We start from the raw sequence: 23,521 nt of genomic DNA on the forward strand, positions 1-23,521 counted from the left end.
GAGCTGGCTTCCATTACCTAAATGAAAGGCTCGCGCTTATACACTAAGTCCAGGCACTTCCGCAATTATTATCATTATTTCGATAGAATAACGTAATTGTACACCGAAAGTCACAATATACCGTAAAGCCGTTTTGGGCTAGTTGAAGCGGAGTGACGCCATTTAGCACTTGTCCTTGGAACGATAGAGCTCTGGCAGCGATGGTGGAGTAGGTGGTCGATATGAAGAACTTTCGTGTACGGTACGATGCGGGGTAGGTCGCTCAAGTGGAGTGGCGGGAGTTGCGGATTTGGAGAGAGGATGGTCGGCGGAGGGTTGGGAAAGGCTTCCTGCCTGCCCCGGGGTCTGGAAGCTGAGGATTCATCCCCGAAAGCTCGGCCCCGTGGTAGGCTACGGCTTATGACCAAGTCATCTGTGAAGCCGCTTCCGCCTCGGCGGTAATATTGATGAAGAGTACTGTATTTGCTGATGTGGCCGAAAGATTGGGCGATTGGAAATTGGTCGTTGATTTGGTACGGTGCAGCACTGTAGCTGGCGCCAAGTGAAACAAGTAGACTAACTTAATGCGGGATCCAGTTTGCTGCTGGGCTACTGTATCCCTTCGCGATATCTTTCTATGAATAGAATACAGGGTTGTACTGTAATGAGCATGGGAAGACACTACTATCGACAGCCTGGCTTGTGACTAACGAGTGGCTTGATTTGAGCGAATTTTATATTGGTATTTACTGCAGGGCTATTTAGCTTCCTTCTACCGCAAGATGGACGTATACCAACCATTCGATCATTGGAGATTTGGAATCAGTAGTTAGCGCTCAGGACGACTTAATTGTTGGGCATGGTACACGTCAGGGGGCAATGAAACGCACGGGCGCTTCCTTACGCCTATTCATTTGGTTGTGCGGCCAACGAAATGGATTAGTGCTAGCCTAAATGGCGGCTTGGGCTCAACACATCGAACGCGTCTTGGAGGTGAAATGCTCACTGAGCGTGTCTCTCAGAGCCTATCATCGATGCTTTAACACGCACGGATATCCGACCTGCGCAGTCAACCCATGAGAAGCCCCGAGGGAGTTCAAAATTAGAAACTTTTGCTATTCAAGTTGTAAATCCCTCATCGACTGTCCGCGTCCGAAGGGCACTTAAAAAGCGGTTTATCCAGTCTCTGAACTCTACCTACTGTTCGGGTACAACACAGTTTATCACACCAACCCCACCTTACCGAGGATCAATTTCGCCACTTTTCAGTGAACAGAATCTCAATGATACCGAAAGCGAACAAAGAAGAAAAGAAAGCTGTACGACAACCACTTCATATTGACAAATTACTCACAAACAAAGATGAGAGACCTGCCCATTGGTATGTATATCCATCGACCCTGTCTTCTGTTGCCTCGCTGCCTGGATCTTCTACTCCAAATATGCTACCTAGCACACAACTTCTACTCCGAATATGCTACCTAGCACACACCCCATTCTTGCACATCCCCACTCTTGCACATCCCCACTCTCTATTTTCGAGCATATACACTCAGCATATCCGTCCCCCTCGCAACTTCATACGACCGCGCAGGCTTCGTATAAAGCACCCTCCGGAAACTACCCTCCTCCACTCCATTATCACACTTCTCCTTGCCATCCCCACCCACCACCCCAAAAACCTGTCCATCGCCACCCAGCGCAAGTAAATTCCAATGCACGCCTTTCAAGCCCCAAGGCGGACCGGGCAGTTGTGGATCTTTATACAATGGGAACTCAAGACAGATGAGCAGGCCATGGCCATCGCGCTTGAGAATTCGAGCCATGCTCGCCGCCCATTGTGTACGCTGAGTTGGATGCAATGCACAGAGGAACTAGATTATACAAATACATCAACCCCGCACATAACAATCGCAAAATGGAGAGAGGAGCTTGAGCGTGCTTACTGTGTAGTCATATGCCAGATCAAATTGGGTCGTCCCGTCAACATCACCCTTTCTCTCCCATTTGGAAGAGAAGAAATCTCCCTGCAGAAATGTAGCTGTGCCAGGGGAACCAGATCTGGATGGTGATTGCCGACTGCCAAAATGATAAGCAGACGGATTCTGCATCTCAGCCGCGGCGTAGTACTCCGCTTCTTTCACTGCCGTTGCGGAGATTTCAAGCCCATAAGCCTCGAATCCATGCAATGCTAGCATGACTACCTCATAGCCTCGGCCGCAGCCCTGGAATCTCTCAGTGGTCAGCTAATGCTATTGCCCTGCCAGGAAGACGGTAGAAGACTACTTGCTGGCACAATTGCTCTCTTCCTCTTTCCATCTGCTGTGAATGGATTAAGGAGTTCCCGCTCTTGCTCGATGACATCTACTAATGCCGGAGATGTTATACCCCGGTCCCAGAGGTTGCTATTCCCTTCGTCCCATAGATCAGACCATCCGGATCCATGAGCTTCGACTGGTCTTTGACTCGTGAGCGTCTGTCTCGTTTTCACTCATTGAATGTGAGGGGAACTAGGTACATTGAACTGCTTACCGATTAAGGAATGTGTTGAGCAAGCGGCCGCCACCGCTTGGCTGAGGATGTTGAGTCATTTGGTTCGATTTCCAAAACTGAGTGGGCTGCGAAGATGTTGAAGGTCAACTCAGCGCAAGAAGTTGTAACGCGTGTGGCATGCCATACAGTATGTGTTTTCACCTTTTTTGCTGTTTATCTCAAATGTCAACAATGATGACTCTCACCGCCTTTTCTCTATTTGCACTAGTAGATCATTAGTTAGGTCTCCCTTCATCTACGGACAGCCCTAGATTGATTTGACTCAGGGATTTATTCATTCGTGATTCGAATTTCCATTATAGGACATCGTACAGTCTAGCTTATGACACCAGCTAACGTTCACCGATAGGGTACGCAAATGATCGTCGAGATCGGACACCACTATCCCAGTTTAACAGGTCAATGGAGTGACGGCCTTGGTTTAGGCTAGTCAAAACGGCCATCGAATTTGCAGCGGTCATCAACTGTTGCCCATCAAAGAAAAAGACAAACGAGGTGCATCCGTAGGGTGCATTCCCCACTCTCAGCATCCAAAGTGAATATCGTTCCGAAAGCTCTCAAATTCATAGTATAAAATCTTTCGCCGCATGCCTTTAATGAGCTAATATTGGGCGCAGATACTACAGATCAGTCGACTTAGAGACCTCCTCCCACTCCGCCAACAGCCGCAGGGTGTCCTCACACTTCTTCCTAATGCCCGCCACAGCATCAGATCCAATAACCAATTCCATCGGCCACTCCTTTTCAGCTGCGCCGTTTTCTCCCTTAACAACATCAACAATGCGCTCCACGCCCTTCCTCGCATCACCAGCTTGATTCCCATTCAAGTTGTTGAAAACGCTCCCAAACGACTCGTTTAGAGGCTTGTAGTCATCAAACTTGATTACCCCGGGCTTCTTATTCTGTGGACTCAAGAGCTCAGTGCGGAATGTGCCAGGTTCCACTAGAAGAGTTTTAATCCCGATATGGGCAACTTCTCGAGATAGCGACTCGGCGGCATCTGAATAGCGCAAGTCAAAAGACAGTCTTTAATAGGGCAGAGGGATGTGAGATTTCGCTTACAGTGTATCGCGGCCTTTGAAGCGCAGTATGGTCCGACAGTGGGTGCTCCATCCCATGCTACCATAGACCCGATAAAAACAACTGTACCCGCTTTTTTGGCTCTCATATGTGGAAGAAATGACCTGGTTGTGTTGAGGGTGCCGAAGACATTCGTATTGAACTGTGCGTACCACTCATCGTGGCTGAAAATTGTGTTTTACGTTAGTATCTTTGCAGGCATATGAATAGAAGATATTGCCGCACCTGGTTTCCTCGACGGTTCCAAATTGTGTGTATCCAGCATTGTTTACCAGCACATCCACTCCCCCATACACTGCAATGGCTTCTTCCGCCTTGCGATCGAGCTCGCTTTGAGACACAGTGACATCCAACTGCATGGTTGCAGCGCCGATCTCCTTTAGATGGGCAATTCGGTCCGCATTGCGAGCGGTCGCAATAACATTATCACCGCGAGCCAATACTGCTTTGACGAATTCAGTGCCTAGACCGGAGGATGTTCCAGTGATGAGCCAGACGCGAGGAGACATTGTTGGCATGATGAGATGGTTCTTTTGTTCGCGAAGAGAAGAGTAATTATTTTATGAATGTGACAGAGGAAAACGACGCGTAAAAGCAGAGTAAACCAGGCTCTATTTATGTTAAAAGTATTCCAAGGTAGTTAAGCGTTAACCCCGAAGAGGGGTGGGTGGCCATTGTATGTAAAGTCCGGTGGAGTGGGGCTGATCCCGAAATTTTTCGGGGTCCGAAGATGATCGGGATCTTGGCTGAAAAGCGGGACGAGCGAATGTGACTAAATGGTCCACTCGATGCGTAGATCAAGAAAACATCTGAATTAAGACGGCCTTGTAGCCGAAATTATCGTTCCTATCATTAATCCCGTAAAAGGGGGCGGGATGGTATTAACTATGCTCGCTCATCGTTGACTCGACCTTATCAAGACGGATCGGGACATGATCTTCGACGTCATGACTCCAACTGTCACCTCCAGCAAGAATGATATTAGCAGCAACACATTTTTGTGATCGCGTCATTGATACAGAAATGGCCAGCACACGTAAGGAAGTCCAAGCTATCGAAATACCCGACAAATTCACAGAATCAACAGAATCAGCAAGATTGTGAAGTATGGCATCAATTGGCTGTTGGAATTCCCTTGAGGTGGCAACAATATAATCACACTTTCTTAAGAACATGATTCGCACCCCTAGTTTAATTGCCAGGTCCATGATGTCTTTGTGGAGGCGGCCTGTATATGGTTGAGCGAATCAGTCTTTAGCCACGCTTAGTCCCCACCAGGGGAACTCCGCGTGACGAAGCTTGATTGCTCTGAAGGCAAATGTCTAAGCTGTCTCTTGATCCTGCTTTCTTCTTTGTCTGTCTACACGCATTCCACTCAGTCATGAGGGTGTCATCTTACCCGTGCCTTATCCTGGCGGTGACGGGCCTCGTGGTTCAGGGAGGCCCGCTGTCAGTCAATTTAACAATATCCAAGGTGGGTGGGAATAGGTCTAGCCCGTTACTTTATGGGATAATGTTCGAGGTAAGAAGGCGTTGGAATCTTATGTACAGAACGTTGCTTACCCTGGTTATTTCATTCAGGAGATGGATCATTCCGGTACGCAGATTTGATAAACTCCCAAAGCCATGAGCTTTGGCTTACATTTCCAAGGTGATGGTGGAATTCACGGTCAACTTCTTCAGAACAACGGTTTTCAAGGCGCAAATCCCGGGTTGACAGCATATGCACCAGTGGGGGATGCGCTGATCTCGCAAGATAGCTTAAAGCCTGTGAGCAATGCGATCACGTCCTCCCTTCAAGTATCGGTGCCCGCCGACGCGACCGAATACGTGGGCTTTGCAAATACCGGATACAATGGAGTCCCAGTCATGGCCGCCACCTATAGAAGCTCTTTTTGGATGATGGGGGATTATTCGGGGACAATCAATCTGCGGCTCATTGGGTCTCATAGTGGCATTGTATACGCTGACCACAATCTGACTGTCAAAAGCAAGGCTTCAAAGTTTACTCAATATGAAACGTCATTTAACTCTTCTCCATCACCTGATGGGGAGAATGAATGGCATCTGACTTTTGATGGATCCAAAGTTGCAAACAGCTCGTTGAATTTTGGACTTGTTCAGCTTTTTCCACCGACCTATAAAGGACGGTATGCTTTGCACAGACGTCAAAAGAATCAACTGTGCTGACTTAGTTTTTAGTGAAAATGGACTGCGCCATGAGCTTGCTTCCTTTCTCGAAGAAGCCAACTTTGCGCTTCTCCGGTTCCCTGGTGGAAATAACCTGTAGGTTATCATTCTTATATAGTCTCAACATGCTGATTAAAAACTACAGCGAGGGCTTGGAAGTTGATAACCGCTGGACATGGAACAATACTATTGGGCCTCTTGTGGATCGACCGGGGAGAGAAAGTAAGCAACCCTTATAAGTTCTCGATCAATTCCATTAATCTTGGTTATATAGGTGACTGGTTTTACCCCAATACTGACGCCCTTGGTTGGTTTATTCCATGCATTTGGCCGATATTCGCCACTGACTTACAAACAGGCTTGGATGAATATCTATGGTGGTGCGAAGATATGAACATGGCTCCCCTTTTGGCCGTGTGGGCTGGAAAGTCTTACGGGGAGATTATATCTGGACCAGACCTACAACCGTATGTTGACGACATAATGAACGAGCTGGAGGTAAGAACCAAGCCAAACTAAACGTGCTATGCAACTGACACAGACATAGTACCTCCTTGGAAGCCCAAAATCAAATTACGGCAAGAAACGTGCCGAAAACGGCCGTCAGGAACCCTGGAAGATTGACTATATTGAGATCGGAAATGAGGACGATCTTACCGATGGTTGTGAAACCTATCCGGACCGGTTCACTCAGATCTATAACGCAATCCATGACAAATATCCTCATATGACGCTCATTGCGTCTAATGGAAATTACTCATGTCTGCCAAACCCGGTGCCTGAGAATGTCATCCTCGATCAACATTTTTACCGTAATCCGGATGATTTCGTTTCGATGTTCAATCAGTGGGACAACCAGCCACGCAATCAGTCCGTGATGATCGGCGAGTATGGATGTCGCAATGTTAGCAGTGCCTTAGGAACATATTGGTCCTACATGCAGGGCAGCTGTAGCGAGGCGGTCTATATGATTGGTATGGAACGAAACAGTGACATTGTTCAGATGGCGGCATATGCGCCTATGCTGGAACATTTTGGATTTATCTCTTGGTCGGTATGTTCCGCATTTCCCTCGAGGCAGAATATCTGGGGTTGAACTAACTGTATCTCTCCCATAGCCTACCATGTACGGCTTCGACTCGGGTCCTGACTCCCTAACACCGTCAACTTCTTACTTTGTTCAAAAGATGTTCGCATCGAACAAAGGCCATACCGTTCTGCCTGTAACATCCTCATCGGATTTTGGACCATTGTACTGGGTGGCATCAAAAAGCGATTCGGAGAACTATGTGAAACTTGCAAATTACGGGCCAGACAACCAGACCGTCCAAGTCAGTGTTCCGGGAACTAGAACGGGAAGGCTAGAGATGCTTGCCGGCGAACAGCTCGAGAGCAATAAGCCCCAGGATGTGACAGTGCAGGCTGTTAATCAGAGTGTATTTAATGCACAGGGGAACTACGCAGTCAATATGCCACCATGGGCAGTTGCTGTACTAGTTGTGTCGTAAGTTGTTCGTTAAAATAAATATCATATCCATATATTTTGTAATATCGAGATCAGTAATACTTCTTTTCACGTTAACTCTACCCTTCCAGGTCATCATGTTTTGTCAGCTCGTGAATTTATAATCAATTTCGTACACAATTTTAGTGGACATTGTGACCCCGTTCTTGGTGATCTCTTGGTGGAGCGCACCCAGCGTATACAAATTAGTGTACAATCTCAAAGCTCTCTACTCTGGAAACTAGAGGAAAGGCTACTGGCCAGCCACTAGGATCTTTACGGTCAAAAGGCTTGTATCGGGCATGTCAATGTTACACCATCCACAAGGCATGAGCGTAATGCCGATGAGGTATGGTGCGGCATAGCATTACGAGCGTGTCATAAATGGGGGAAAGACATATGCAGTCCTAGTGCTTTTATTGTCGAGAAGATAAACAGTAGCCTGGTTTATTACAGACCTTGCTCTGATTCGGTGGCCGAAGTGGGCCTAACCTGTCTTTGGCTGGCGAGGCTCGCGGGGCTTCGACTCCGCATTACGTGCCGATCACCAACCAATAATTAGGTCATTTGGCAAGGTCACTCAAAGCCAGTTACAGGATAAAGGTAAGCCTCATCTCACCTCACACCACAGACTTCGCACAACCCAAAATGGCCGCCCAAACACACGAGACGGTGCCAGGAGACGAAATCTACGGACCGGGGACCTACATCGACAAGGGATTTCTGCCGGTGCCAGAGGACGCTCGCCGCGTCTTCAAATTCCTTGCTTCCCAGACACCGGGATTCACAAGAGACGCGGCGCTATGGAATACTGTCAGATTTGAGGGTCGCCCCGACCCCATGATCCCTGGTCCAATGAAAGCCCCCGTTGTATCTGCTGCTCTTCACGCCATGTGCGGCTTGGTCGCCAACGAGTTGATAGAGATCCGAGACAGGAAGCCAGCTAAAAATTCTGGCGTCACTGTAAACACTGACCATGCCGGTATCTGGCTCGGATCAACATTCACCGCATACATAAACGGGACCGACATCTCGAGTTTATTTCGATCTCGATCATTGGCCAATATCTTCGATCGAGACTTCGAAAAGGGATTCGGGAAAGGGCCGTTAGCTCTGAGGGCGACGGCGCTGTACCCGACAAAGGACTTGAATGTGTGGTACCAGCTACACGGGTCTCTGGATGCAAGCAAAACACTCAATTCAATGGGGATCAACATGGACGTATCATTCAAGTCGATTTCGGAGGAGTACGACTATATTCGTGAGAATGTACAGAAATGGAGTCCGGATGAACTTGAGATGCACAATGTGAGGCATGGATTGTGTGGTAGTATTTGCTACTCCCCTGAAGGGTGGAGGAAGACAGAGATGGGCAAACGACTGGCAAAACATCCGCTTATCAACTATACCCATGAGTCTTATGCCAAGTCAACCCCACCGGTGCCATATCCCACGCTCTCTGATCGGAGACCGTTAGCTGGGATCAAGGTCCTGGAAATGGTTCGAATCATTGCTGGCCCTACTATCGGCGTTACTCTCGCTTCGTACGGAGCAGACGTTATCCGAGTCAACTGCAGCAAACTAGCGGACTTGAATGTGAGTTGTTAAATGCTTCCCATTTTTGGCAGAGATACTGACTTAGGTCTAACAGGTCCTCCAATTGACCCTCAACGCAGGGAAGCGTACTGTCGATTTAGATATCAAAGATGAGAAGGATATGGCTTGTCTCCAAGAGCTCATTGACGATGTCGACGTATTTGTTCAAGGCTTTCGCTATGGCTCACTTGAAAGGAAAGGTCTCGGTCTACGAAGCATGCTGGAAATGGCCGCCAAAAGGAACAAGGGAATCATCTACGTCGATGAAAATTGCTATGGACCGGATGGCCCCTTCGCCGAGCGACCAGGTTGGCAGCAAATTGGTGATGCCGCCTCTGGTGCCTCGTATGTGATGGGAAGGTCTCTGGGTTACCAGGAAGGCACCAGTGTTCTCCCGCCTCTCCCAATATCTGACATGACCGCTGGCCTTGTAGGCGCTTTGGCAACGATGTTGGCGATCCGGGACCGCGCGCAAAAAGGAGGCTCGTACCATGTGGTAAGCTCACTTGTGGCTGCAGATACAGTTTTACTTGATGAGGCCGTTGGTCTTTATCCTGTCGAAGTTGTGCAGCAGACTCTGGGTCAATTCCAGTTCGAGCGCAGCTCCCCGGATCAGTTTGTTTCCGAGATTATGGTCCAGGTAATTGACGGCTGGAAGCGAGTTTTCCCAGAATATCTGGCCCAAGATTCACCCTTTATGGCCAGGTTTGATGACAGTCCGTGGGGACGACTTGATATGCTACAGACAGTTGCGAGGCTGGATGACAGCGAAGCAACTCCTCATTGGAAGAGCCCTCCAGTGCCAATCTGCTATCATGCCAATAACATCAACTGGGCTTAATTTACCTTCCGTTTATACATTGGGTCATTTCCATCATGTCTGGATGAAAATAACGAAGAAATCAAATCCTGTTTGAAGTTTTCGAAAGTGAAAACTATTAGTAAAAGCTGGCACATTACCGTATGTCGAGCTCAGATCTAAAATACTACATATCTTAACACACTCAGGGGTGGCCATTGAGCTGACTCCACGTCCCGGAGCACAAAGCACACTGGCCGAAATTGCTGTAGCATCGGGCAAGTTTTTGAAACGTCAATGCAAGGGACTTTCTGAATGAACCACCTGCTGATTCCAGCCAGCTGATGGGATCCTCTCATCGCTACGAGGATACTCACCTGCCATGAGCACACGCTCACTTTCTGGTACATACGTGTTAATGTAACTGTTCTCAATACTACTCTGTGCAGCGATCCGATATTGAAATATGTACAAATTAGCTGCACTGCATTTTTTCATCTGTTTGCTTCCAGTCTAGATGCAAATAGCAAGGTTACACAATCTTTGTAGGGTAACTAGCTTTCCGGTTGCCATCTCCAATTTCTCTGTTTTGTCCCCACAGTAGCTCATAGAGGATATCACTGTGTTACGCATAGATGACTGGGATTCCCTGCAAGGCAGTTATCTTGCTCCTAGCGTGACGCTTTTATCTTCAGCGGAACATATGCAGAAATAGATCAGATTTAGAACCTAATCGGTTCAGCCAATTCGCGTTCTGCAGTTAAGCGGCTTTGTTGTAACTGCTTTGCAACGACGTAAAAGTCAGGTGGTAAAGCAATTAATATCCGAAACGGGAGTCAAGCCATTGATAGTGAGCAATTTTTGAAGCCCTCGCGGTAGCTTCTAAATGTTTTCTGTAACGGTCGCACAAGACATTCAAAGTTTCTTCAGGGAAGCTTGCATGATCCATCTGTTCGTCAGGTTTAATCTTCATGCCTGAAAGCACTATATATAGTCCTACGGGTGCCCTCATCCAACATCATCGCTAGTCCACTCGCTATTCTGGCTTTGAAAAATCATTCGTTCTGTATTATACTCAAGGCTCCTCTCAGGCATGGCTGCTCGGGCTCTTCTCTTGATGCTAGGATTTACCTGTCTGGCCATTTCAAACCCAATCGATAAGAATCCGATGCAAGTTGTGCCTACCTGTAAGCAGTTTTAAACCATATCCCATCTCAATACGGATGCTGATCCCAAGGAGCAGGCAATCTTTACTATACCGTGCAGAATGGAGATACTTGCTGGGACATTATCTCACGCAATGAGAACACCATCACCATGAAACAGCTTCTGTGCTGGAACCCAGATATCAATCTTTCGTGCTCGAACCTTATCCCAGGACGATATATCTGTATCGGAGTCGGCAACAACGGCCCTGCTTGCTAGGCGGCCTTTGTTGCATCTTCGTCTCAAGTAATCATAGCCTGAGTCACTATATTTGGAGGAACACGTGTAAGGCCATGTTTGGATGGACTACCTAAGAGATGGAAACGTTCAATGTGCTCGATTGGTCGTGTTACATATTTTACCAATACGAGATTTGCGTTATATCTTGTCTGTGTTCAAGATCCATGCTCAGTTCTTTTGCCATGAATCAATCAAGAACTGCTTCATAGTAATTGGCCGCACATCTGGAAATTGAGCATTCAAGCGACCCTCCTTCGGCAGGTCAAAGACCCCATTGACAGTAAGCCGGCTCACTAGCGCAGTGACTTCTTTGACTTCACTTTCCGCGTATTCCGTACCATCTGGCATCGGTGGCACAGTAACATCCCCCGAGTTGATCCGGTCAAGACTGTCATAGTGCACTTCAAACCGTTTTCCTGTGGCATAACTCACTCAGTACACTGTAAAATGAAAGAAACCACCGTATACTTACCACAGATTTCTTCGGACATGCTTATGAGCTGGTTGTAGGTCACCTCGTCGCCAACAATAACAGTGAACTCCGACCATTCATCCAGATCAAGCAATTTGGTCATGTACGTGGCCATGTCAGCCGTGTATGTCATACAGATCAAGTCATTACCGTCACCAGGGATTGCAGCTTTGCCTTTGGCTATATTTATGCCGAAGGTATAAGGTTGGAGATTGGTTTTGACATGCGGCATTCCCCAATAATCCATAAAGAAACCAGGGATAACCCGGGTATACTTCAGCGAGCCGGATTTAAGGCGATTCGCTGCATCTAGCCAGTATTGAATACTCGGATCCACGGGAAGGAGGCTTCGGCGTATGAATCAGTTAATTTGATCTTTCAACTTTTGCTGAAATTCAATGGGAGCGTACTCGGCGGTTTGAATGAAAGAATATTCACTGGGAATAAATCTTTTAGTGCATTTGGCTTTCTCTGCAGCCTCTATCAAGTTCAACTGAGACTGGCTAGATTCATTTGACACAAGACCAATCGCTGAGACGATTGTGTGAATGGTGTGGCGCTCCAGCTCTGCTGTCATGGAGGCGATGTCGTCATAGTCGAGTTGGACGTGTTGCGCTTTCTGTAAAACAATATCCTGACTTGGTCCCTGAAAAAACAATTAACGTTGGACTCAAGATCATGCTCTGCTCCAAGCCACGTACACTGCGGGACAACACAATGACCTTGAATTTGGCCTCCTGCACTAGCTTCTCGACAATGGTCTTGCCCACTCCGCCGGCACCTCCGGCCACTGCAACAATCATGATGGCGTTGAGTAGCTTAGGATCCGCTAGTATATAGTGCTAATATGTTGTTGGTAAAAGTTGGATAGGAGTGATTGACAATTCCGGGTTCTAGGCGGGAGATGCCAGTGCCCCACTATAGGTTCCTTTGCCAATAAATCACCCGTTTACATACCTGTCTATGTTCTAATATTAATAACGAATATAGGACACTAAAACAGTTCGTTTCTGCGAATTCTTATATAAAAGCCTGTCAGTCGAATCGAATTCAAGCCAGAGCAAGACCCCGACATTATTTTCGGGCTTTCGGGCTTCTCTTTTTCACACATCGGCGATTCCTCCGGCTATGACTAATGACGGGCCCAAACGTCAGGGAAAGCATATAAAATCGCATCTCCCGCCATCTACTCTGCGATATCTAATCTCTCGCGAAGAACAAGTATCTCGACTCGTTCCACCTTCTTCCATTTACTCCGGTCTATTTTCTGTCCAGACGCAATCAAACAACCGCCACCATGTGCATGAAGGCTCATTGCTCCACCTGCAGTTAGTATCGAACACAATTAATCTTCGGAACGAGCAATCGCTGATTCATTGTCCAACAGACAAGGTCACTTGGTGGGGCTGCGGTAGCCACATCCCCAGCGTTATGGACTCGGTGCCGGAGAGTGAGCGCTGTGCTTGCGAGCCTAAGGTCGAGAAGGATGGGAAAATGTACCCGCCCAAGGCGGCAAACGCTGCCTGACTGCATGGATGTGTGGTGTGCTGAGCTGAGTGTTAGCGAAGGCGCTTGATGGTGATCAAATGTATCTAAAGTTGATGAGAATAGTATCTGGTTGCAGAATCAATTCGTTCCCTTTGTCTATTTCAACAACAGGATCCGAAGTCTAACGTTGTCTATTCACAAAAAAGCAACTCTAGGCTATATGTGCAAACATACGAACCCTCTACATTTGATTGTAACAGTATACTGGGTATTAATCCACTCAGGCATGCTTCACGCCATCGCTATTCACATCCTTTTCGGCATTCTGCTGTCCAGACGGAAGATATCCGAACGCCTTGATCTCCGCTGCCATCTCGCGAGCCCGCTTCACGGGATCCCCACCCCGGGAAAAAATCAAGTCGATATCTTCAAGACGAAGGTTGCTGGTCTCTGGATAGAAAAAGTAGATTATGGGGATAAAGCAAAAGTTCGTCACCATAAAGATCAAATACGCCTTCCACTGAATGCGATCGATGATGACCGGTGTGATCATGACCACGGTGAAATTCCACAGCCAGTTAGAACTGACACCAATCGCCGTGCCCTTGGTGCGAGCCTCCAGGGGCAGGATCTCGGGTACGTACACCCATGGGACTGAGTTAAGGGACATTCCAAAAATCAGCATGTACAAGAAAAAGAACGTAATGGATGCAGAGGCGTATGTTTTTCCATTTGGCTCATGTACCTGCGATAGGAGAGCTGCGACGAGAAGCATGCACACTCCCAGACCGAAGGATCCTATCATCATCGTCTTGCGACGTCCCATTCTGTCCAGCATGAAAGCTGGTAAGAGGGAGCCTAGCATGAACATGATTTGGATGCACCCGCCAAGAATTTGAGAAAGCCGGCCACTTAGCCCGACGTTATTCTTCAGGACAGCTAGAATCGCACAAAGTTAAACTATGTCGCACTATGAGTATGATCAACTTACCGGGTACAAAGTATACCACGAGATTAATCCCGCCAACCTGGTTCATGAGCTGGATGCCCCAAGCCAGAAGCACGCGCTGGCCTGTCTTGACCTCGTCGTTGCGGAATATAGTCCAAATTGACTTCTCCATGGCACCATTCTCAAGCTCAATAGCTGCTGTGATTGCTCTGCGCTCGTTGACAATGTACTCATCGTCTTCCTCCCGGTCATAAACGGCACACAAGACGTCCATGGCTTCCTTCTCATAACCATGATTCATGAGCCAGCGAGGAGACTCCGGCAGTCCGAAGACGAGCACAATGACAAAGATGGCAAAAACAATCTGCATTGCGATTGGAAGCCGCCAAGAAATGGGGCCCCCAACGAAGGACATTCCAAAATCGAACCAGTAGGCCACGACAATGCCAACGGCGGTAAAGAGGACTTCGGATGAGATTAGTCGTCCTCGCGTTTTGCCTTCGCACATCTCTGCTTGGTACCTTCATTCTAAAGTTAGCATGGATCACCATTGGAGTATGGATCATAACATACATTGGAACTGTGGATGTCTTCAAGCCTGTACCAGCACCCGTCACCAGTCGCCCGACAATGAGATGCGGTACAGTGAAGGCAGTGGTTTGCAGTGTCGCGCCCACAATGACCACGCCCATGGCCAGCCAGATTGTTCTGCGACGGCCAAGGCTCTCGCCGATGAAGAAGTTGACTGGATGCTGTGTAAGTTATTTCTTTTTGGCAACTCTGGATAGAGAATGAATTTCGACTGACCAACACACCCTAGGAGACAGCCCAAGTTATAGCAGCTAACAATAACACCCTCCTCTGTATCGTCCGGGTAGTTAAACTGCTTATTCCAGTTTTCATTGTTGACAATGCCGCTGAACAAGCCCTGGTCGTATCCAAACAAGACAAAAGCAGCAAGGCAGCAGGATGTCACGGCAATTTGAAGGGATTGACCTCGGCCATACCAGGCACGCATGATAGGCAATAACGATCCAGAAAAATGCGTTACTCTGGAGTACTTCGTGTCTTCGGGCTATTCAGTTCTCTCTTATATGGCCGTGGCGGAGGTACCCAATGACGACTGTGACAGGGAAAACGCGCATCGCGATCGATGATGCTGTCGCGAGTCCGATGGCATTCCAGATTGCATTCCCGACAGTGGGCCACTGAGATTCCAGTGTGGGATCTGGGGGGAATCTGGAAACCAGCCATACTAGTGCAAGTTCCGTCATGCCTGCCAACTCGGCAGCTTAGCCACTGTCTGTCCCGAGTATCGGCAACGGCTCGGCAGGAATGAATGGGTTGTGCTTGCTGTGTTCGATATTGTCCATCTCGCGGTTGATTTACCTATTTGGGAAGAGACAGCGTTGGCAGGTTACACCCCGAATACTGGGAGGCTTGCGATTATTTTGCGCTCCCGGGGAGTCGGTGTGTCTGCTATAGGGCGTTCTGGCATTATGAGGAGGCAGCAAATGTGTGTCTACGATTCATTCTCGCATTATCGTAGGAGGGACCTTTATTATTGAGAAGATTGTACATTGGAAACTGCTGAGAGCATAGTGAAGAAACACCATTGTTTTAGAATTGCGGTTTGTTGAAAGAAAATCCACGGTCAACAACAACGGCGTCAAGGTACGCGCTTTGAATTTCAAAGGCTTAGATCTCTCTTCGGTACTTTTTGATGCATATCCAGCAGAAAATTTGAAACATTGCTAACATAATTCAGCACAGAGATGGTCTGAAACCGCATCAAACAGCTTTCGTTCGCCTCCGTCACACTCTGAGTCCATTGCATACTTGCAAGTTTGCGGCAGGCGATGTCAAGATGGATTACGTAAGCTTCATCGTTAACCCGCACTTCATCGCCTGCGCCAAACACCTCCGTCGCCCCCTTCGACGGGACTGTTGCATACACTCACAACCGGAAGGTCTTATCGCAACGATCGCTTCCCGATCGCATTGAGCGAGGCGCACTCCTTCGGCTCCCATTCTGGGCACATTTTGAACCAATTGGTGCAATCGACTGTATATCGCGGACATCGAAGCTCGGTGTAATTACGCGACTCTCAAAACCGCTGAACGGTCTTTCAAATTGGCATATCTCTCTACTTAAGAAGCCATGTCAACGGCACCTGCTCCCGCTGCCCCGGCGGCGAATCCATCAGCAGTCACATCCGCCCCGCAAATGGCAGACACGCAAAACGCAGCCCAGTCTGGGAATGGCGACCTGGCACCTGTCAGCTGGGACTCCGAGATTCAGCTTGTGTCATCACTAGCAAAACTCCAAGAACTAGAACGGAAGGTAAGCGGGTTCCCTTTACTTTACTCTCAGTCCCATATGCATCAGGATGGAAAGGATAAACGAAGTTGACATCCCCGTTCCAGATCCATGAATTACGCGCCATCCTACCCCAAGGCCTACTGGAGCCTTTAATACCAATTTCCAATCCCGACAAAGCCACAGCCGACAACACCATCTCATTATCACCGCGCCATCTACTAAGCGACCTGAACCAGACTGCTCGCGCTCGCATCGCCGACGTTAAGCAGTTCCAGTCGATGTGGCGGGGCTCGGAGCTCAAGCCCGTCTGGGCTCACGTGGAGTCCCGGATCAGCGAGTCGAACGGCCAGTTCTTGCAGTCCACGGGAAAATGGGAGAAGGATTACGACGAGCTGCTAGAGGAGCTTCTCAAGGAAGAGAAGGAGAAAGAGGAGCATCGGCTGCGTGAAGAGGAGGATAGTGAACGCGTGAAGGCCCAGTCGACTGAGGGTCAGTGGCAGACTGTTCTTGACAGATTTATTCAGAGGGATGTCCCCGGTGTGCGCGTTATCAAGGGTCAGGATCCGATGGACCTGACGGTGGCGCTTACGAGAGCAGGCATTTTCTTTTTGGTTCACGGGTCCAGTGAATCTGGTGAGACTGCTGTGTCGGATTGGCAGGTCTCGAGCAAAGTTGCACCTGGGAAATCGCGGACGAAGCTCGAGGATGCTATACTGGACTGTTTGGGCTCGCGGTCTCGGAAGTGGGATCTAGCTTTCTTGCTGGTGCGTTGATAATCACTCCCCGGGAGCCATACATCGAAGCTAATTCCTCGACTAGGACATGATCGCGTCGTATGCAGATATAAAACAGACACCATGTGTTAAATGCCAGCGCCTAACGAACAACGCCGCCCAGCTACCGACCCTGCGCCGCGCGCAACTATTTCAATCAACCAGCGAACCACGCATCTCTACCTTTGACGCTCTACATTCGACCTGTGCCTGAATACATACAATACAATGCAATATTTTCTAATGTTCTCATCGCACGAGACAAAAGAAAAGTCCCAACGAACGCCAACACCTAAGAATACAAACCTCACGAGAACCGAACACTCTCCAGCTCACTTCGCATCCCCATGCGCTCCATAAACGATATCATGCCAATGATTCGACGGGTATTCATCACCATTTCGATCCCAATACCGTCGTGGCACACAATGCCTCGACTCCTTCGACCCACCACGGCGCCATCCACCCGAATCGCCACGCAGGCTACAATACTCAACACGACTCCACGTGCCCTGGTCGGGAACGACGTACTTGCGTCTCCGAAAATCATACCGCTCCGCTTCGTTGCGGTGCGCCCATGGGATCGGAGTGTTATCTTCGGCGAGATCTTTGTCCCAGCGCGCCCAGTGGCTTGTGAAGGGGTTGGAGCCGGATTTTTGGGCGGTCTTGCCGTTGCCGATCACGCCGACGTACATGTCGGGCCCTTTGTTGGTTAACACGTCGAGGAATCGCCATCGGCGTGGCCAGCGTGAGGGATTGCCGGGTCGCGGGTCTTTGGGCCAGATCCAGCCTAGGGTCGGTTGGGAAGGTGGCATTTTGTGGGAGTGATGGTGGAAGATGATGGATGAATTGGGAGTAGGCAGCTCTTTGGGGGAAGAAATCGGGTTGGATAGGAAAGAGATGTCTGTCGTCGCTCAATTTAATTATATCTCTCTAACAGGATGCTGTAAAACAGCTCTTACTTCCCTAGCTCCAGATCTGACATGATCTGATGCAGAGGATCTTTTCTTTCTTTGGTGTGATTGATTGGTCTTCTTTCAAACCCACCATAATTCCATAGAGGCTCTTTGACCCAAGTTCCTAAGTCTGATTCTGAATCCTTTTAACTAGCATCCGGTGTGAAAATCCCAACCAACCATTCCCTTCTCTGGTGGGGAGGTTGTTTGCTGCAGTCTAAGCTCAGTCTCAAAACAATGTTATCAAATGTAAGACTTGGGTGCAGCAAAGAGATCCAGGTGTTTGTCTCGGATTCTGATGTGCATCAACCATGGGGAGAATCTGGATGGAATAGGGGATTTAGTTTGTTCCAAGCAGAATTCTTTTCTTCTTTCCTTTCACCTGAGGAATTTAATTCAATTCCTACGTCAATTCAGAAGTATCAAGTTACTGGCCATAGACCACATACACTTTCTTCTATTTTGTAGCAAGGAGCGCAGAGAAATGAAGAAGACAATCGATAAATGAATTACAATCCAGAATAAAAGAAAAAAAAAAAAAACATGCTTCACCCCGAAAAGCAGCTAGCTCATCTCCATGCAAAGAAAACAGAACATACGCAAAGGCTCGAGGCATGATCCATCCATCCACACACAACGCCGGATTTGTTGCTATTATCGTAAAACCCAAATCAAATCGCTTCGGAAAAAGAAGAATAAAAAAAGCAACGGATGCACGCGAATGTCAAGATAATCAAAAATATATCCACGAAAACATCATAACAAGGTGGGCGGATCATCGTCAGGTAGCGAATGCTCCAAACCCGCCTGCGAACCATGTGAACGACGCAACGGTTATAGCAGCCATACCGAAGGCGAACTTGAGGCCCATGCGTTGGATGTCCGAGAGGGCTCCGTTGCAGGTGGCGCATCTGAATTCTATAAGAGATTCAGCGTTAGTGTCTTGTCATGATACAGACTATACAAGCTAGGCTGCGTGGAAGACTCACCATTAAGAGGTGTATATGCCAGATTGATGTACATCCCAAAGTCATATCCAATCAGGGAGCTCAGATGGCCAGCGCTAGGAATATCCCCCAGCGACTTGCTGGCATCATAGACGTATAGCGTGTATGTGGCCGTCAACAGCGGGACGGTCATGGAGGCATCGGTATCCCAGACCACGGAACCCGTAGGCTTGACGCTCATGTTCGAGGAGATGGTGTAGGTCTCGCTGTTCAGACTGCACGATGCGACGACGTTGACGTAGGACGGGGTCACGGAGAGCGAGGTGTAGTTCCACACGAAGGTGACGTTCTGGCCGATACGGTAGTAAGTTGACGACGAGGATGCTGGCGTGATCATCGAGACGCCTCCTGCGGCTGCGGCGGGGTTGATCGAGACCGAGGTGGTTGTCGTCTTGGACTTGGTGGATGTGTCTGTTTTCGTGTTGGTGGACGTGGAGTCGCTCGCGGTGTTGGTATTGGTATTGGTGTTGGTATTGGTGTTTGTATTAGTGTTGGTGTTGGTATTGGTGTTCGCGCTGGTCTGGGAGGCTGTGGAAGTCTGCGCTGTGGATCCAGCGGACGCATCTGGAGGAGAGGAGAGGTTAGCGGAGGAGAGCATCACTCCTTGAGGGTCTGGTCGTACCTGCTCGCTTTCCCAGCGACTCACCCCCGCCCAAAAACCCGCCGAATGACCCGAATGACCACGCCGAGGACATTGTGCCCAGCAGCAGGAGAGCGTATAGCACGCTCAGTAAAAATGAACGCATGATGAGAGTCGGAAAACGAGATGTCCGAGGAGCCGAATCGATATCACCCCTTGCCCCGGCTCAGGTTTCAGCACAATAGATTGCCTGGTGTTGGGTCAGCACGACAAAAGCCGCTGGTCGTAGATAAGCGAGCGAGTGATGGCGTCCTTGAGATCACCAGTGAATCCACAGCAGCGAGTGTTACAGGGGTAACAAGGGCAGGCCAAATACGGTGTTGGGTGGGAAAAAGAACCGTGCCTCTTTTTTTCGCTCTGGGGTGATCAGCGGGAATGTGGATTTTGCTAGTGTGGAGGCACAACAAAGACAGCCACAACAACGAAGTCGACGAGGAAGAATGGGGAAAAAGAAGCACAAACGAGCGACTGGAAGGACGAAGTGACAGACGAAGTGACAGACGAAGTGACAGACGAAGTGAAGGAGAAAAGAAGACCGGGAAAATTGACAGACCAGGTCAGGCGGCTGTCGGGTCTAAGCCTAAAGAGGATAGTGGCTGACCCGGCATGTGAGACATCCTATTAATAGTCGGCCGGGAGTTGTATAATATTCATGGACTACACTGGACATCGGTCCTCTATACTATGATACATATGGGAGCACATCACCATTACTGCGCCTGAGCAACACTGTACTCTGGCTTCAGCTGGACTTTGCTGCAAGTGGAGGGGATGTCCGCCTTGTATTCTTTGGCGAGGAAGAATAGCTGCGGCACCCCGTGGTACCAATCACACGCTCGAAGATGTTAGTTGATGATAATAAACTGTCCAGGAGTGAACATACCCAACCAACCACCAAACTCCTGGCTCTTCGCTCCCTCCAGCCCAGTCTTCGGGACGGAAAAGCCCTTGCCGCCCGCGCCGGCGTTGACGTTGACCTGAACGGGGTTCCATTCTAAAGACAGCGGATATCAGCTAGCCATAACAGTCGCAAATGATGATGGGTGCATACCGGCTTCGTTGACAGTAATCAGCTCCAACTCCCATTTCAGGGGGCTCTTCACATCCATCACCACCGTGCCGTTGTTGTAATGGAACATCTGGGCCTCCTTGGTGCCCTGCAGCACGGCGTCGCTGATTGTCGGCGACACGTGGTAGGTCGAGAGGTACAGGTTGTTGAACTTGGGATCGGTGGCATCGAAGGTCTTTAGGTTGAAGACCTTCTCCATGGGGCTGGCGGCGGCGGCGGTGGCCAGGAGAGCGAGGGTAAGGAACTGCATTATGATGGTTGTATAGAAAGATGATTAAAACAATTGTTGATAAATTATGAGGAAAAGAAATCGACAGATTATTCGAGCGAGATGATGATAATGACGAGTAAGAGAAAGGGGAGAGAGGATTCCCTCTTTCTTACATGGATCTGATCCGCCGCGAGGACCCAGGGTGACAATGTGATGATCAGTGGAGAGGGCGGATCCTTCCTCTGTGTTGAGCGTCGTGACTAAAGGAAAGAAATATTACTTAAAGCTTGAAGGATTACGAGATCCAGCAGGACTGCTGCTAACTAACTGCTGGCCCGACAAGACTAGGTTGTTATGTTTGGATATCCCGCTAGGAATAAGCCACCATCAACAACTTTCAGACTACTGAGTGAGGATCGCCCCGCGACGTAGTCGCTTAGGTGTAACTGATCCACACGGGGCGTCCATCCTTTGCATCGGCGGTTACAGAAATACTCCACAGACAGTTCGTGTGTGGATCCATGCCAAGTCATGATGGCGATGTTGGGGCCAGGATCGTCACCCCAGGCACTGACAAGCCTGCGATAAAAGTTAACTGGAATTCTTACATGGAGTTCCCATGCCATTGATTTCCATTGCCGTTTTCGAGGGGTCAGCGATATTCCGAAATAATCTAGAAAGATGCGTGATTCTAGAGCGAATACAATGGCTAAATCCGTCTCAGGGGATCAACACACTAATCAATCTCAAACCCCTGGGTCAATCCTGCGCTGTTGGCTGGGCACATCGTGGCATCCATGGTACTTGGGCACCTGTAGCAGGTTTATGAGGAGGGTCCGCAAGAGAATCTGATACATATTATTGCCTGCTGGTTTTTCGTTGTTGCCTCTATCCTTTTGTTTGATGCATTTACCCGCTACAGTAGTAGTGTGTTCTTACGAATGACAGCAAATCCATTTGCAAGCCTCTATATTAGGAACAACTAGTTACTCGGATCGTTAAATGACTATGGTGGTCACGTATATAGTCGTCAGTGTTGCGATCCACATCGGCACTCTTCACAGTGTCCTATTGTAGTCCCTATCTAAACGATATACCTTTCCTTTACATACCGTCAGGACTATGTATTTGAGTTGTAGAACTGCTAGTTTCCCACAGAACAGTTGGCGCGGTACCTCGAAAGGGTTTCGGACGTTTTCAATTGCTACTCTGATAGTCTATTCCCAAAATAATGAAGAGAAAAATTAGATTTCAAGTATGTATTTTGTCGACGTTGGGTCACAAACCACCATGAACTGACTAAGACTTGGTCAAACGATAAGCCTTGGTGATTTCCTTTCTCCATCTATCCATTGAGATGTTCATGCCATTCCACGGCACAAGATTCTTAGACGTGTTGCTGCTCATCTTCTCCTCATCCCACTTGGGGATGTAGAAGTGGCTATGGCTCTCCCAGCAGACATTTCTGTTCTTGATATCCTCCTTGCACTTGGATGTCAAAACTACATTGATGCAGTCCATGCACCACCACATATCCCCAGGGGTTGTCCATGTGTGGCCACAGGAGCAGGAACAGGAAACGGAAAAGCTCCCTCCTGGTGCCTCAAGCTTCATCATCGCAAGCGCTGCGGCAGCGTTGGCCTCGTCCTTGAATGGAATGACAGCGTAGAGGATTTTCTTGTAGGCCAGCATGTCGTTTGTGGAATCATCGTCCGACAAGAGCTCGGTTGCCATTCTCAGTGTGTTGTGCACCATGCTCCGGGCCGCTTCCAGGTCATTGTTAATGTAGTAATACCGGGCGGAGAACAGGCTAAGCGGAAGGCGCATTTGGTTTTCGGTGACTTGCTCGGGAACAATCGCAGACATTCTGCGCAGCCAGTCCTTCGCCTCATCCTCTTGGCCTGCTTTCTTGGCTACCTTCGCTTTGTCGAGATAGATTGTTCCCAATCTATAGCCGACGAGGAAAAAGGTAGCCGCTAAATCCGTATTGGTATATGGAACGTCGCCAGCGGCTGCTTCCAAGACTTTCATGATGTCGTCGGTTGGACAGGGGTGACGTGCGGCGAGAGCGCTAGCGTAGGCCTGTCGAAGACTGAACGAGGCGCGGTAATTTTTGGCTTTTACGGCGGATTTAATTGCACCCTGGTACACATGATCAAAGACGCCAAGGTTATTGGTGTTGACTCCTGCTTCCAGAATGGCAACCTGGACTTTCTCGTTCCGAGAACTCTCCGTCAGAGCAAGCATCATGGGGGCAAGAGTAGACTGGGAGTGAAGTTGCTCAATGACATCAATCATTTCGTTCCACCATTGAACTGACTGATACCTCAACAAGATGTGCGACGGAAAATTGTGCTTGGCAGAACCATGTTCAATACAAGCCGAATACCATTTCTTCGCCTTGTCAAGCCGCTGGTCAGCCCAGTACCGATCTCCTAGGGCATATTCCATCCCCGCGAGTTCCTCGCGATTCACCGCCATCCAAG

At 48.7% G+C, this 23,521-nt stretch overlaps 12 protein-coding genes across 12 annotated transcripts; 4 read left to right on the forward strand and 8 right to left on the reverse strand.

The window, feature by feature from the left end:
• Positions 1 to 1,511: 1,511 nt before the first annotated feature.
• N7510_010051 (uncharacterized protein) lies at positions 1,512 to 2,570 on the reverse strand (the record flags this gene model as incomplete). Its single annotated transcript, XM_056981976.1, has 4 exons — positions 1,512 to 1,853; positions 1,926 to 2,204; positions 2,276 to 2,438; positions 2,512 to 2,570. The coding sequence occupies 4 exons, from the start codon at positions 2,568 to 2,570 to the stop codon at positions 1,512 to 1,514; spliced, it is 843 nt and encodes a 280-aa protein (XP_056829812.1).
• Positions 2,571 to 3,152: 582 nt separating this feature from the next.
• N7510_010052 (SDR family oxidoreductase) lies at positions 3,153 to 4,130 on the reverse strand (the record flags this gene model as incomplete). Its single annotated transcript, XM_056981977.1, has 3 exons — positions 3,153 to 3,532; positions 3,595 to 3,776; positions 3,838 to 4,130. 3 exons carry the CDS (start codon positions 4,128 to 4,130, stop codon positions 3,153 to 3,155), a joined length of 855 nt encoding a protein of 284 aa, XP_056829813.1.
• Positions 4,131 to 4,993: 863 nt separating this feature from the next.
• On the forward strand, positions 4,994 to 7,310 carry N7510_010053 (uncharacterized protein; the record flags this gene model as incomplete). Its single annotated transcript, XM_056981978.1, has 9 exons — positions 4,994 to 5,134; positions 5,194 to 5,209; positions 5,264 to 5,762; positions 5,815 to 5,898; positions 5,948 to 6,024; positions 6,077 to 6,109; positions 6,161 to 6,300; positions 6,350 to 6,856; positions 6,921 to 7,310. 9 exons carry the CDS (start codon positions 4,994 to 4,996, stop codon positions 7,308 to 7,310), a joined length of 1,887 nt encoding a protein of 628 aa, XP_056829814.1.
• A 644-nt stretch (positions 7,311 to 7,954) lies between these two features.
• Positions 7,955 to 9,743, forward strand: N7510_010054 (uncharacterized protein; the record flags this gene model as incomplete). The annotated part of the gene is made up of 2 exons (XM_056981979.1): positions 7,955 to 8,902; positions 8,958 to 9,743. 2 exons carry the CDS (start codon positions 7,955 to 7,957, stop codon positions 9,741 to 9,743), a joined length of 1,734 nt encoding a protein of 577 aa, XP_056829815.1.
• A 1,572-nt stretch (positions 9,744 to 11,315) lies between these two features.
• N7510_010055 (uncharacterized protein) lies at positions 11,316 to 12,422 on the reverse strand (the record flags this gene model as incomplete). The annotated part of the gene is made up of 4 exons (XM_056981980.1): positions 11,316 to 11,563; positions 11,620 to 11,966; positions 12,030 to 12,265; positions 12,321 to 12,422. The coding sequence occupies 4 exons, from the start codon at positions 12,420 to 12,422 to the stop codon at positions 11,316 to 11,318; spliced, it is 933 nt and encodes a 310-aa protein (XP_056829816.1).
• A 325-nt stretch (positions 12,423 to 12,747) lies between these two features.
• On the forward strand, positions 12,748 to 13,146 carry N7510_010056 (uncharacterized protein; the record flags this gene model as incomplete). Its single annotated transcript, XM_056981981.1, has 1 exon — positions 12,748 to 13,146. One exon carries the CDS (start codon positions 12,748 to 12,750, stop codon positions 13,144 to 13,146), a length of 399 nt encoding a protein of 132 aa, XP_056829817.1.
• A 241-nt stretch (positions 13,147 to 13,387) lies between these two features.
• Positions 13,388 to 15,074, reverse strand: N7510_010057 (uncharacterized protein; the record flags this gene model as incomplete). Its single annotated transcript, XM_056981982.1, has 4 exons — positions 13,388 to 14,046; positions 14,099 to 14,577; positions 14,630 to 14,801; positions 14,864 to 15,074. The coding sequence occupies 4 exons, from the start codon at positions 15,072 to 15,074 to the stop codon at positions 13,388 to 13,390; spliced, it is 1,521 nt and encodes a 506-aa protein (XP_056829818.1).
• A 1,143-nt stretch (positions 15,075 to 16,217) lies between these two features.
• N7510_010058 (RNA polymerase II mediator complex subunit MED27 domain-containing protein) lies at positions 16,218 to 17,366 on the forward strand (the record flags this gene model as incomplete). The annotated part of the gene is made up of 3 exons (XM_056981983.1): positions 16,218 to 16,400; positions 16,484 to 17,143; positions 17,199 to 17,366. The coding sequence occupies 3 exons, from the start codon at positions 16,218 to 16,220 to the stop codon at positions 17,364 to 17,366; spliced, it is 1,011 nt and encodes a 336-aa protein (XP_056829819.1).
• A 118-nt stretch (positions 17,367 to 17,484) lies between these two features.
• Positions 17,485 to 17,967, reverse strand: N7510_010059 (uncharacterized protein; the record flags this gene model as incomplete). Its single annotated transcript, XM_056981984.1, has 1 exon — positions 17,485 to 17,967. One exon carries the CDS (start codon positions 17,965 to 17,967, stop codon positions 17,485 to 17,487), a length of 483 nt encoding a protein of 160 aa, XP_056829820.1.
• Positions 17,968 to 18,889: 922 nt separating this feature from the next.
• N7510_010060 (uncharacterized protein) lies at positions 18,890 to 19,861 on the reverse strand (the record flags this gene model as incomplete). Its single annotated transcript, XM_056981985.1, has 3 exons — positions 18,890 to 19,026; positions 19,098 to 19,679; positions 19,738 to 19,861. 3 exons carry the CDS (start codon positions 19,859 to 19,861, stop codon positions 18,890 to 18,892), a joined length of 843 nt encoding a protein of 280 aa, XP_056829821.1.
• A 604-nt stretch (positions 19,862 to 20,465) lies between these two features.
• N7510_010061 (uncharacterized protein) lies at positions 20,466 to 21,074 on the reverse strand (the record flags this gene model as incomplete). The annotated part of the gene is made up of 3 exons (XM_056981986.1): positions 20,466 to 20,590; positions 20,639 to 20,749; positions 20,807 to 21,074. The coding sequence occupies 3 exons, from the start codon at positions 21,072 to 21,074 to the stop codon at positions 20,466 to 20,468; spliced, it is 504 nt and encodes a 167-aa protein (XP_056829822.1).
• A 1,260-nt stretch (positions 21,075 to 22,334) lies between these two features.
• On the reverse strand, positions 22,335 to 23,516 carry N7510_010062 (tetratricopeptide repeat protein; the record flags this gene model as incomplete). The annotated part of the gene is made up of 1 exon (XM_056981987.1): positions 22,335 to 23,516. The coding sequence occupies one exon, from the start codon at positions 23,514 to 23,516 to the stop codon at positions 22,335 to 22,337; it is 1,182 nt and encodes a 393-aa protein (XP_056829823.1).
• Between the last annotated feature and the right edge of the window lie 5 nt (positions 23,517 to 23,521).

This window comes from Penicillium lagena, assembly GCF_028827675.1.
Source record: "Penicillium lagena strain IBT 129212 chromosome Unknown utg000007l_segment0_segment0, whole genome shotgun sequence".
NCBI lineage: Eukaryota > Fungi > Ascomycota > Eurotiomycetes > Eurotiales > Aspergillaceae > Penicillium > Penicillium lagena.